This window comes from Leopardus geoffroyi, chromosome D1 (assembly GCF_018350155.1).
Source record: "Leopardus geoffroyi isolate Oge1 chromosome D1, O.geoffroyi_Oge1_pat1.0, whole genome shotgun sequence".
Taxonomy (NCBI): domain Eukaryota; kingdom Metazoa; phylum Chordata; class Mammalia; order Carnivora; family Felidae; genus Leopardus; species Leopardus geoffroyi.
The window spans coordinates 70,436,559-70,451,016 of NC_059329.1; the positions used below are offsets into that span (position 1 = coordinate 70,436,559).

Here is a 14,458-nt window from a genome sequence, read left to right on the forward strand (position 1 = left end):
CAACTGCCACCTTCCTCATCAACCACCTCAGTTAAGCCACAAATATCATTTCCCTAGCCTGCTAATGAATTGTATAGTTTAGGCAGAATTATTTTCTTTCTTTGTTTCAAAATTAGTAAAGACTCTTTCCACAGAACATGACAGGAACAAAGTCAAGTTAACTAAAGCAGAAAGAGAATTACTGAGTCTCATATTTGGAAAGTCTAGGGGCAGGTCTGGCTTCAGGTATAAATGGATCTAGGGACCCAAAAGGGTTCTCTCCTCCCTCTCTCCTTTCCATCTCTCCCTTCTACCTTGTCTGTGTCACTTTTTCCATCCCGTATCTCTTGGCTGTGTTTCTGTGTGTTGTCTTCATTTTTCTTACTACAGATAAACTTTCTCCAAATAACAAGGACTATAGCTGCCAAGAACCTTCCATGAAAAATCTTTCAGTTAGTCCTGTAACTAAAAGAAAAGCCCTGGTCCCATTAATTCCAAACTGGAAAAACCCTGGGGGAGGATTCTGATTGGCCCATCTTGGGTCACAGACGCAGGGGAATGGGGTGTGGAGAGAGACTAAATTTGGGCCACAGTCGCTTCTGTGACATTATGTTTCAGGAGGGAGAGGGGGTGCTATTGTCGCCAGCCCCAGAGATCCCATTGTCTGAGTAGGGTAAGAAGTGGGGCTCCTGGAGAGTGTATGTCCCTCCATGCTTCCTGCCCTCACCCATACCCCCAGCTACATTCTCTTGGCTGACACATCGCCAAGTCTCCAGGAGCTTCCTTCCCACCCATCCCTCTTCCCATCCACGTAATGGTCAGCTCAGGACCCATGCATCTGGCTCCCAGCCATCCCATGAAGAGGTAGCATATGTGGGAAAGAATGAACTTCTATTGGGCTGTTGCATTGTGCTTCATATACATTCCCACCTTTAATCCTTATAACAAACCCATGAGATGATAATGATGATCCCTATTTTATGGAGGAGAATGATTTATTTTGAATGTATCCTATTAATTTAACAAACATATTTGTACACTTATTATTATGAATATTAATTCACTTGTTGTCATAATAACAATGAGATAAGTACCAAGACCGTCATTTTACAGGAGATTAGACACTGAGACCTCGAGAGGTTAAGTAACTTGCCAAAGGTTACACATAGTAAACAGGAGAGATTCGAACCCGGATCTGTTAGCTACATCCAGTTTTCAATTTTAGATATGTGTGATATTTAATTTGGAATGGGACTTGTTTCATCTCTGCCTGGGAATTCTGGAGCACTAGCTACAGAAGACCATCCAGGGAAACAGAGTGGGCCAAGCCCACCATCACACTTGTTTTAGACTTTTAGTCCTGCCTTCCCATCTGCCAACCCATCAATACCATCTCCTTCCGCCTCATCCTGGCTGGGTGGGCTCAATTGTGCCAATTTCTTTTTTTATTATCATTAATGGATTTTTTTTGAGAGAGAGAGAGAGAAAGAGAGACAGAATACAAGCGGAGGAGGGGCAGGGAGCGAGGAAGAAAGAAACCCAAGCAGGCTGTCAGCACGGAGCCGAATGTGGGGCTTGAACTCACCAACTGCAAGATCATGAGCTGAAATTAAGAGTCAGACGCTTAACTGACTGAGGCACCCAGGTGCGCCATGCCAATTTCTAAGTGAAGCATGTGCATCGAATCTTCCTGTGTTCTGAAAGTCCTGCACAGCAGGGAGGGGACCGCTGTGGCTTGTGTACTGCTTCAGCAGTCTTTGTAACCCCAGGTTGCAAGTTAAGGCAGAAGTTAAAGTTCCCTGTAGTTGATGTGTGTGTGGGGCATGAACACTGGGGCATCTCAGTGCCATTTAGCAGGTGGAGAGAGCTGGGATCTGGCTCAGGATCTTTTCACTGGGGTTAGGGCCAGGGAATCTGAAACCCAGAGTTCATGTTAAATGGTTGACACACTGACACTTGAAGGACCCAGAAAGCTGTTTGGGAGTTGGGATTTTCATATGGCAAGTGTACCCAAGGATGGGGAGAACTCAACCTCAGGTAGCGAGTTAAGGCCAGGCTCGAGGGTGAAACATCAGTCCTCATATCAGCAAGGCAGACCAGGAGGCCCTTGCCACGGGTTTTCAGGGAAAGGCTGTAATTCAATAATCATACAACTTCCAGCCTGCTCTTCCTAAAACATAAATCTGAATATGACATTCCCTAACTCAAACCCTTTAGGGCCCCCTCGTCACCTCCAGGGAGGTATCCACCCTTTTTAGCAAGGCTTTAAAGGCTTTTAAGTGTCTATCCCCTACCTTCTTCCCCTGACCTCTTATCACCCTGTCCCTTCCAGCTTGCAATTTATGAAATACAGAAATAGTTCTGGTTTCCACGGCCAAGACTGTCTCATCATGCCTTTCCCTGTACCTGGAGTGCTGTTAGTCTCTTGTCCACTTGACAAACTCTTATTCCTCACTCCACTTGGAGTTCAAATGCCACCTCCTCCTTGAAGCCCCCTCTGACTGACTCCCACATTAGACCCAGATGCTCCCTCCTCTGGCATCCCAGAGCAAATTATCCACACATCCATAACACCCATCGTATGTTATAAAAAATATCCACTGATGTGTCTTTTCCTCCCAGCTCTTAGACTGAATGCTCCTAGAGGGAGAGGTCATATCTTTTTTTTTTTTTTTTTTTTTTTTTTTTTTTTGTCTCCAGGTGCATAGCACTGGGCGGGCACAAAGTGCTTATTAACAAAGGGATGAGGGGCTGAATACTACACATGGTAGCTTTGGAGGAGGAAACTTTGAAGGAGGGGCCAAGGGGACAAACACTCAACGAGCGTTTATTGAGCATTTATTGTGAGTGAAAAGGCACGCTCAATGCTAAAAATACCGTGCAGCTTAAGACAGACTTGGTCTCTGCTCTCATGGAGCTTCCAGGTTATTAGGGGAGACAAGCATTTAACATATAACTCACAAATAAGTGTGTAATTAAAATTGGGCGAGAGGCATTCAGAAAAAGGAAGGTTCTGTTCACGATAAGGGCTTACCCAGAGCTCCCCATACCCTGACCCTGTGAGGATCATCCCCAAAGACCTTTATTTCCTTGCAGCCCTCTCAGGGGTCCTTTATTGGCACCTGCTAGCGTTTTTCTTTGGAGGTTCAGCATTGTCCTTGAGGACCAGCTTTTGGAAACCCGTTGCCGGTTGATCAGCCTGCTGAACATCCTGGTCTTTATCATTTTCATCATCATCTTCTTCAGCTCCAACATCCCCAGCGCCAGTGGCCATCGGCATCCTTTACAGCTCTTGAATCCTTTATGTACCAGGCGCTGTGATAGATGTTTATTTAATCCTCTCCACATTCCTATAAAAAAGGCAGTATCATTAGCTTCTTTTAAAAATGAGGGAACTGGGGCGCCTGGGTGGCGCAGTCGGTTAAGCGTCCGACTTCAGCCAGGTCACGATCTTGCGGTCCGTGAGTTCGAGCCCCGCATCGGGCTCTGGGCTGATGGCTCAGAGCCTGGAGCCTGTTTCCGATTCTGTGTCTCCCTCTCTCTCTGCCCCTCCCCTGTTCATGCTCTGTCTCTCTCTGTCCCAAAAATAAATAAACGTTGAAAAAAAAAATTAAAAATGAGGGAACAGGGAGGTGAAATAACTTGCCAGAGGTCATGTAATTAATAAATGATAGCTCTAGGGTTCTAATCCAAAATCTTTGCTCTTAACCAGTTCCCTGTATGTGCTCACAGGATGGCTCTGAATGGACTTTTTTTTTTTTTTTCCTAAACCTTCATCAGCATTTTCCTTGCATTTCTTGGGTCTCTTAATGGCCTCTCTTGGGAGGCACTAGGGAGGAGTCATTAGAGAGAAGATTCTATTATTTATTGCCAAGCAGTCATCTTCAGTCATTACTGGAACTCAGAACATACTGCACATTTGTGCCTTTCAGGAGAGGGTCACATTAATGGGGTCCTCTGGAGGGATGGGATCTCCTGTCTTCCTTCAGCTTGTACTGTGGAATACCATCATCACCAGTGATAATTTCAGGTTGAAACCCCACTCTGAGTTCAGCCTCCAGAGCCTCCATCCTGTGTGTTATATACAATGAGGTAGAGGAAAACCTTAGTTTTGTTTTGTTTTTTTTAACCTATAGGAATGCATCATTCCTTGGTTTCTGGGAAACCAAGTTTATGATGAGCCCTTTAAGTGTATTGCACAGATGTACAGGAAGGGGCATATTTATCATTCAGAAACATCACTGAATAACATTTGTACCAAAATATAACTTACATATGGAAAAGTTCACAAATTGGACTGCTTAGTGAATTACTACACATTGAACATGCTCATGCAGTGGGCCCGAGATCAAGAAACAGACCATGATCAGCACTCCAGAGGCATTCCTTGTGCCACCTGCAAATCACTTCTCACCCCACTTTGCCACGCGTGTAACCACTGCCCTGACCTCTGGCATCGTAGATTACTTTAAAAAAAATTTTTTTTTATTTTAGAGAGAAACTGAGCATGAGTAGGGGAGAGGGGCAGCGGGTGAGAGAGAGACTCCCAAGCAGACTCCATGCTCAGTGAGGAGCCTGATGCCGGGCTCGATCCCATGACCCTGGCTTCATGACCTGAGCCGAAATCAAGAGTTGGATGCTCAACCGACGGAGCCATCCAGGTGCCCCTACTTTGTATGTCTTCGGATTTCACACAAATATATAAATGTAATCATAGCCTTTGTATTATTTTATATGTCTTCTTTCATTCAAGACTATGTTTATGAGATTTATTCCTTTGGTTTTTTAAAAAAATATTTATTTATTTTTGAGGGAGAGACAGAGACAGAGACAGAGTGAGAGCAGGGGAGACACAGAGTGAGAGTGAGAGAAGGAGACACAGAATCCAAAGCAGGCTCCAGGCTCTGAGCCGTTAGCACAGAGCTTGACGCGGGGCTTGAACTCGCGAGCCATGAGATCGTGACCTGAGCCGAAGTTGGACGCTTCACCGACTGAGCCATCCAGGTGCCCCAAGATTTATCCTTTTGTTGTATGTAGCAGTAATTCGTTCGTTTTCATTACTACAGGGCATTCAATTATACGAATATGTCACAGTTTACATATCCATTCTACTGATGATGGACACTGAGTTTCCATTTGGGTGCTAATACAATGTTACTATAACCTGATAGATGTTACTTGGTACACATATGTATGCATTCCTGTTGATTTAGGAGTGACATCACTGGATCATAGGGTCTGTATATGTTCGGCTTCAGTAAATACTGCCAAAGAGTTTTCCAGTGAAAATTGCTTATTTTCGGTTCAACGGTGTGTGAAAGTTCCAGTTAACATTTGATACTGTTAATCCTTTTACGTTTAGTCAATCTGGTGGAAATGCGGTAGTAATTTATTGTGGATTTAATTTTTATTTTCCTGTTCACTAAAGAGGTTGAGTGTCTTTTCATGTGCTTTTTGGCCATTTGGGCACCTTCTTTTACGAAGCATTAGTTCATGTGTTGTGCCTATTTTTCCCTATTGGGTTGTCTTTCTTTTATTGATCTGAAAGAGTTTTTATATATTTTGGATTAAAGTCAACTGATGGTGATATGCGTCGCAAATATCTTCTTCCACACTGTGCCGTACTTGTCCCTGATGATGTCTTTTGTTGGCCAAAATTTTTACATCACCCCATTTATGTATCTTCTCTTTTATTGTCACTGTTTTTATTTTCTTTTTTATGTCTGCTTAAAAAAATCTTTCTGACTCCAAGATCATTCATATTTTATCCTAGGCTCACTTCTAAAATCTTTGCTGTTTTATTCTTCACAGTTAGCTGTATCGTCTATGTGAAGTTTATTCTGTGTATGATCTCCAAGATCATTCATATTTTATCCTAGGCTCACTTCTAAAATCTTTGCTGTTTTATTCTTCACAGTTAGCTCTATCGTCTATGTGAAGTTTATTCTGTGTATTATTGTGTGTATGATTTGGTTCTCAAGGTCAAGATTCACCTGTTTCTATGTAGTTACCCAGTGGTCCTCATACCACTTACTGAAGGTATTATCTTTTCCCCCGACTGCTCTGCAGGAGATCCTTAATCATACAGCAAGTTTCCATAGACTTGTGGAACTTTTTCTGGACCCCAAACAGTTCAATGGCCTCTTTTTCTTTCCTTGCTATAGTACGCCGGCTGATTTTCTGTAGCTCCGTAAGTCTGGGTGTGTAGTAGTACAAACCCTCCAACTTTTCACTTCTTTCTTCAGATCGCCTTGGACATTCTTGGTGCTTTGCATTTTCATGTATGTTTCAGAATCAACTCGTCCGTATCACAAAAAAACACAACGGGAATTTAATTTAACTGCACCAAATTTATAAATCAATTTGAGAAGAACTGACATCTTTATAATATAGAGTTTACTAGTCCATGAACACAGTTTGGTAAACTTAATTGCGTTACCAACTCTCTGCTAATCACCGTGCTGAGCTCAGATGTGGTTCTTGCTTTTGAAGGACTTAATGAATAGGTAGACGAACACTTATCCGCAAAATGCAATGTGATAATCTCATCACTGGTAATAAGAGCTAATATTTATTAAGTGCCTAGTATATTCCAGGCATGCTGTTAAGAACTTTCCGTGTGTTAATTCGTTTACGCTTCACACTGATACTTTGAGGTAAGTGCTGTTATTATGCCCACCTATAGGTGCTTTTAATTTCAGCGTGGTTGACATACAATATTATATTAGTTTCAGGTGCGCAACATAGTGAGTCAACATTTCTCAGCATTACAAAGCAATCACCATGATAAATACAGCTACTGTCACCATATGAAGTTTTTACAATATTATTAACTATATTCCCTATGCTGTACATTGCATTCCCATGTCTTTGTTTATTTTATAGCTGGAATTTTGTAACTTGTCCTCTTCTTCCCCTATTTCACCCATTCCCCCACTCCCCTCCCCTCTGACAACGACCAAATTTTTCTCTGCACCTGTGAGTCTGTTTCTGTTTGGTTTTGTTTGTTCATTTCCCACCCCACTCTAGACACCCTCAGACTGCTGTAGGGCTGTCTGTCTGTCCCTCAGAGATCTCAGCTCTTTCTTCTGACATCATAATCATCATTTTCTGCTTGCCACTGGTGAGCACCCTACTTTTCTTACTCTATTGTACTGTGCTTTTTCTCTCACCCTTTCTTCCTTACTAAGAAGGTCTGTCTGACCTTTCGATAGACATCAGTAGCCAATCAGAATGCTCTTTTACTTTTGTGGGATGAACTGAGCAATTATAGCATGAGATTTGCAATCTTTGGTTCTCAGAGTTCTTTCCTGAGATGTCGTTGTGTTGGGGCTAATGGGCTGCAGGTGCATGGTCCAAGAAAGGTATTTTAATTTTTGGAATTTGGGGGTCCTTTATTTTTAGGACTGAAAGCAGAAGACTAGAATGTCCCTCCCTGACAGGGGGTTGCTTTTCAGAATCACATAAATGGTCTATGTTAGGTTGATTTTAAAAATTTTAAAACCTAACATTTGTAGAATATCCATACTCAGATATACTCCATATATGCAACCATGGGTGGAATGCTAAACTGGGGAAAAGGAGTCTGGCCCTAAGTCTGCCTTGTGGGTGCTCTTACTGCCTTGGGGTGTCTGTTGACCTCTCTGTGTCTTTGTTTCCTGTCTGTGAAATTAGAAGGCTGGAATGGAGGGTTCTTGAGACAGCTTAAGGCTCTAAGAGTCTATAACTCTGTGCTTAAAGGCCAGACTCTTAGCACTTTAATCCAGACAGTAATTTCAATCCCAATTTATATAAATTTCAAGAAACTTGAACTGAGCATCTATTAGACATCAGGCTCTGTGCCAGGTGCTAGGGATACAAAGGGAGGGGTGGCCGTCATTGCTGAGCAGGCCCTTGAGCTAGATTCAATGAAAACAAAGTTATCTGGGTAGATTTGAGAAGGAAGAGCATGATGTAGACTCATAGAACTCCAGCTGCTGTAACAAACAATCCCCCACAATATAAGTTTGTTTCCAGTCCAGGCAAAGTACAAGATGGATGTTTCTGCTCAGTGGGTGATTCTCTGTGTAGCTATTCAGAAACCCTGGTTTCTTCTATCTTGTGGCTCCACCATCTTCTCCCAGGACACCTTCTGTTGGATCTTCTGTTGGATCCGCTGCATTCCGCAGGCATAGGTGGGAGAGGGAGACGGGAAGATCCTGGGGAAAGTTTGTGCGGGCCAAGCAGAAAGTGGCATGCATCACGTCCATCTGTGCTTTCCCTTGGCAGAACGCAAACAGACCTAACTGCAAGGGAGGCTGGGAAAGTGGTCTAGCTGAGTGCTTACAAGAAATAGGAAGTATATTTTGGAAAACACACAGCATTCTCTGCCCCAAAGGACTTTGTAAGGGAGTTTGGGCTGTGAGCGGCTAGATTTCTTTTGGAAGTGTAACATTAGATAACTGTCAAGATTGAGGTTGCTGACCAGGGATTTCTTTCTTTCTTTTTTTTTTTTTTAATGTTTATTTATTTTTGAGAGTGAGAGAGAGTGCAAGCAGTGGAACAGCAGAGAGAGAGAGGGAGCAGAGGATCTGAAGCAGGCTCCAGGCTCTGTGCTATCAGCACAGAGCCTGAATCAGGGCTCAAACTCACAAACCGTGAGATCATGACCTGGGCTGAAGTCAGAAACTTAACTGACTGAGCCACCCAGGTGCCCCTGACCAGGGACTATCTTTTTCAAATTGTGGCTACTGGGAGAGAGAGAGTGCACCAAAACCTTTGTTGGTTCAAGGAGAGGCCCAACTGAGATCATAGTTCAGGCATTTTGCAGGTTCTGAAATGTAAGGGGGAACGGGGTGGAGAGCAAAAGTTCACTACTCAAAGGAATGAGGCTTTTCCACTGTCTGCTGCCTCTCCAACCCACAGGTCTGGCTTGTTGATGGAGAACTCACCAACATTCATTTGTCAGATGGCAGCCAGCTGATTCCTGTGCTTATGATCTGCTTTCTCCTCTCTCCACAGTAACCCTTTCAGCTGCCCCACCGTCCTACTTCAGAGGATTCACATTAATTGCCCTCAAAGAGAACAGAGAGGGTGATAAGGAAGAAGACCATGCTGGGACCTTCCAGGTAAGACTCCTCTGGGCTCCTCTGTTGCCCTCGTGCCCTTGTGGGTAAAAGCTAGGGGAAAGAAGGACATCCTGAGGAGCTTGAGTGACAGTAGAGGTACAGGTGTCTGAGGTAGCTTCTCGGGAAGTTCCCTTGACCTTGGATCAGATGGGCCAGGATTGAAGGACCCACAATGGTGTAGGCGGCAAATGTCTCAAGCTTGCTTCCAGGCCTTTGGGATTGGCCACCAGGAAGGGATCTTCTCTGGACTCCCAGTGCCTGGGGGACTGCAGACAGCCCAGCACAGTGAGAGCACTTAGAGCCCTGGCGGGCCTGGCTGTTTTTCCCGAGAGCCATTTGTGATTGACTGGCAAGTCGCAAGTATAAACGGAACAAGAGCTTAGGATGGCCAGACTGGAAGGAATTCAAAGCATAGGCGAAGGACTATTAAGGGAACGAAGAGATTGATTTATGAGAGGAGATTAAAAGAATTAAACATGCTTTGCTTGGCTAAATGAACAGGGCTGAGTGTGAGAGGTGGTAATGGTCTTTAAATGTCAGTCCTCACAGAACAACCTTCTCCAGGGGAGGCTGCGTTTGACTTTGTACAAAAGGGCACGGCCAGACGAAAGTGGGTCAAGAGAAGAAAGAGAATCTCAAAGGCAAGGGCCCTGACAGTGAGTCATATTTCACCGTGGAATATTCTTCCAAGGGAAGTGGCGGGAACATCATCCCCTTTCAGAGGTTTAGAAAAAGGCCATCCAGTCGTCAGAACATGTCCCAGAAGGACTGGGGCCATCCTAGGAGGAGGCCTGGCCAAATTTGCCGCAACCATTTCTCATCTCAAATTTCCATTGTTCTAGAATCCATTTTTATCTGACGTTTGCAAACTCAGAAAAAAAAAAAAAAAAAAGAGCTCAAGAAAAATACTTAACACCCATAGCTGACTGCTGGGGAATGCTAGTATAAGTTGTGGGCTCCACAGAGGGCCCTGCCCCAAAATATCTCCCCCATCTAAAGACATCTTTTAATCCTTTGTAGCCAGGCTGTCATTTTGAATCCCGTGTTAAACAAAAAAAATATTTTTAATGTTTGTTTATTTTTGAGAGAGAGAGACAAAATACAAGCAGGGGAAGGGCAGAGAGAGAGGGAGACACAGAATCTGAAGCAGACTCCAGGCTCTGAGCTGTCAGCAAAGAGCCTGATGCAGGGCCCAATCTCACAGACTGCTAGATCATGACCAGAGCCAAAGTCAGACACTTCACTGACAGAGCCACTCAGGTGCCCCAATGAATCCTGTGTTTTAAAAAATGTCCATTGTTTTGTATTCTGGGTCTCTGGCCTAGTAGGGCTGTTAATTCCATGCTCATTGTGATGTTCTTCTGTGTACCTAGGTGGCAGGAACCTTCTTGGCATATATCTGAAGGAGTCACCCAGTTATAATACCAAGGATGCCCAGCATTTTCTGGGTTCTTACCGTGTGCCAGCTATTAGGTTTAGTTCTTTGTCTTGTTTTGGTTTATCTCACTTTAATTGGTGTACTTACTTTAATTCTCCAAATAGCCAAATGGATAGAAACTAGTATCCCTATTTTATGGATCAGGAAATTGAAACTAGGAAGATTGAATCATTTGCGTAAACACCTAGTAAATAGTAAGCTCAGGTTCCTCTACCAGATGTCTGATTCCAGAGACTAAATTGTTTCGTTTCTGAATAGTACCTAATAAGCTCCTGGCACAAGTGTATTTGGACAGTGTATTGGTAAGGTTGTCATGATAGGGAAAGGAAGATTCATGCATGCGTTCAGCCCGTAAAGCATTGAAATAAATTCCCCTGGTCCTTGTTGTGCTAATTTACCTGGAGGTGTGGATGATTTATCAGATGCAGATGAGAGATCTGGGTACCTGAGTGTCAGGAGGGGTAAAGTTCTAAGTGGGGAAAAGGTAGAGGGTGGGATGGGGGAAGAGTGACCTTAATTGCCACCTGAACAAAATGTATCTGCTTTAAAATGGTGCTTAGAGGGGCGCCTGGGTGGGCTCAGTCAGTTGGGCGTCTGACTTCGGCTCAGGTCATGATCTCACCGTCTGTGGGTTCGAGCCCCTCATAGGGCTCTGTGCTGACAGCTCGGAGCCTGGAGCCCGCTTCCAACTCTGTCTCCCTCTCTCTCTGCTCCTCCCCCACTCAAGCTCTATCTCTGTCTCTCTCAAAAATAAATAAACATCAAAATGGTGCTTAGAAATATATACTCAAGACAGTTGAAACCAGGGATTCAAATCGGTATTTGTACAGCCGTGTTCATGGCAGCACTATTCACAACAGCCAAATGTAGAAACAACCCAAACATCTCCTGATGGATGATTTGGCTAAACAAATGTGATGTATACATACAGTGCAATATTAATTCTTGAAAAGGAAGGACATTCTGACACATGCTATATGTAACATAGATGAACCTTGAAGACATTGTGCTAAGTGAAATAAACTAGTCACAAAAAAGGACAAAATACTGTATGGTTCCACTTATGTGAGGAACTAGAATAGTCAAATCCAGAGAAACAGAAAGTCGAATGGTAGTTGCCAGGGGCTACAGGGGAGAAGGGAGTAAGGAATTCTTGACGAACAGAGAGTTTGGGTTTGGGAAGATGAAAACAATTCTGGAGATAGATGGTGAGTGATGGCTGCACAAAAATAGAGTGTACTTAATGTCAGTGAACTATACACTTAAAAATGGTTAGAATGGTAAATTTTATGTATATTCATCCCCCCCCCCCCCCCCCCCCCCCCCCCGCCACACACACACACAAAGGATGCCTGAGTCAGACCTAATGGGGACACGATGTGGAGTTAGGCCTGATGAGGATGTGGCTGCTTTCTTTAAAGGCTATTCTGTTTTAATTCAATAAACTGATAGTCCTTCCCAACCCACTGTCGTTTCTACTCAGCTAAATCTTGGTCCTTTCAGCTGATCGGTGAATACAGGGCCCTGCTCACAGTGGGCAGTGAGTAAATGCTGAATGAATAAATGAACAAATTATTCTTTCTACTCGTATCTGTTACTCAGTCCTTTTCAGAACTCCTGTCTCTTTACGCATCTCTCCTTCTTCCTTCTCTTGGAGCTTCGCACATGCTTTCATGTTGCATCGCAGTGATTCTCCGAGTGCGGTCTCTGGACCAGCAGCATCAGCACCACTGGGGGAACTTGTTAGAAATAAAAAATCTCAGGTCCCACCCAGACCTACTGAATGAGGCACTCACAGGCCGCGACCTGTGTTTTAACAAGCGCTTGGGGTGAATCCAGTGTCTGCTCGAGTTTGAGAGCCGATGTTGAAATGAGGCACAGATCCAGCCCATCCAACACGAACTCCTCCATCATCACATCAACGTGTCTGTCTGCTGCCATATATCCTATCACTTCCACCAGCCCTTGAGGAATCAAAGTGAGAAACAAACACAAAAAATGCCTCGCAGACAATAATAATGCCTGTGTGCCAGGTACCATTCTAAGTGGTTTACATTTATTAACTCATCACGATGAGCTAGCACTGTTACCCTGTCTTTCACAGATGAGGGAATTGCGGCACAGAGCAATTAAGTAACTTTCTTAAGACTGCTCAGCTCTAAGTGATAAAGCTGGGATTCAAACTCAGGCAGTCTGGCCCCAGATCCCTACTCCCAACCACGCTCTACACTGCCTCTCAACATGTATGTGTTAAGTGAAAATATGAGGGTCTACTATGACTTTTTTATGGTGGTAGTCTCTGTGCCAAGGGCTTTATATGCATTACCTTACTTAATTCTCATAGCAACCCTGTGAGGTCAGTATTGTTACCGCCATTTTCCAGAGGATGGAACTGAGTCTCCAAGGTGCTAAGTGAATTGACCAAAGTAATCCAACATGTACATGGGGGAAGCGACAAACGCCATGCCGGTGATTTTCTCACCCTTTGTCTCCCCGCCCCCGCCCTGCCCTTGCACATTAAATGCACACTCCACCTGGGTTCCCCTTGCACGGCGCATGCCATCTTGTCTCTCCTGCTTCCCTGTGGTCTCTGTACTTGTCTCTCCCACGGCAGCCTACAAGTCTTCTCTCTCCACCAAAGCTGTCATCTTTGGAGTCACTCGCTTATTCGTGGGCATTCATGCAGTGTCTCCTATATGCCAGGCACTGGGGTAACGACGGTGACAAAAACAGGCACGGCTCTGCCCTCCTGGAGTACAGTGTCCTCCGTGCAACTGCACCTTAAAAATTACCTCTGCTGCCAGCAGGCGTAGTAGAAAGTCATCCGTTGGAACCCGAGCAGGTGACCAGAAGCTACAAACGCCACGGTGATTTTCAAAACACATACATAGTGATTAACACATCTGTAGAAGCACTTCTTTGTTGACACCTTCGCTCCAGATACAACAGTCTCGAGACCCTAACAACAACAAAATTCTGATACTCTTTCAATCTGGTTAAAGATTACATTCTTCGTTCTGAAAGTGACTCGGAGGATGCGTGGTTCTGCTTCTGCATGAGTGAGCCCTTACGCAGAGAATACAGACTCACCAGGTACAAACAAGTGTGAATTTTAATGCCCCTTTAGACTCAGTGGGGGAGGGAATGGGGCCACAGGGTACGGGGTTATGCTCTCACCACGTGGCCAGACCCAGGAAGAAGGGGGTGGGGCTGCCCATCTGCTTCCAGCAAGGCAGCCTGGGCACAGACTGGGGAATCTGTCTCTGGCTGCCAGAAGGGAGAGACAGGGGAATCTCTCTTTGATGAGCGAGTTGGGTGTACTTATGGGTAATTGAAAGTGACAAGGAATGCAGGGGTTGGACTGCCTTCACAAAAGTAACCCACTAATCCTTTAAAATTGTATTGCTAAAACCGAATTGCTCCCTGGAATGCTCGTGGCCCAGCCAACTGTCCAGCTCATCGCCCCCTTCCTTCAGGTCTCTGCTCAGATGGCCCTTTCTCAGGGACGCCATCCGGATCCGCCTATTTGAAGCTTCCTCCTCCCCTTCAGTTCCCCGGCTGGATTTCCTATCCTTCCCCACTTAATTTTTGTCCTGTTGCCTTTATTGCCATACAATATGCCATTTTACTTGTCGACTTGAGTATTATCTGCCCCCTTCCATTAGATTGTGAGCTCCTCAAGGCAGGGGGTTTTATCTGTCTTGTTTGCTGAAGGGTTGTTTGCCTGAGAAGATCCCTTGTCAATACCATACAAACAAGTATCTTTTTAATAACTAATTATTCCATATTCTTAATCACCTGTTTCTAAACTATTTTCATTATCTCTTCATTAACAATATGTATTAGCATCTAATGGGTCCTGAGCTACACTAGAAGCTCAGAGAGGTTCTAAAAATAAAATGCTGTTGCAAGCCCATCCTTAGGAATTTTCTTA

General features: G+C 44.3%; 1 protein-coding gene across 2 annotated transcripts in view; it reads left to right on the forward strand.

The window, feature by feature from the left end:
- Positions 1-14,458, forward strand: part of SPON1 (spondin 1) — a 263,015-nt gene that overhangs the window by 11,592 nt on the left and 236,965 nt on the right. For both annotated transcript variants that reach the window (XR_006714095.1, XM_045484602.1), the window contains exon 2: positions 8,980-9,086. Coding sequence is in view for 1 of the 2 variants with exons in the window: in XM_045484602.1 (XP_045340558.1) it covers positions 8,980-9,086 (107 nt within the window). In the remaining variant the exon portion in view is untranslated. The remainder of the gene's footprint in view (positions 1-8,979; positions 9,087-14,458) is intronic.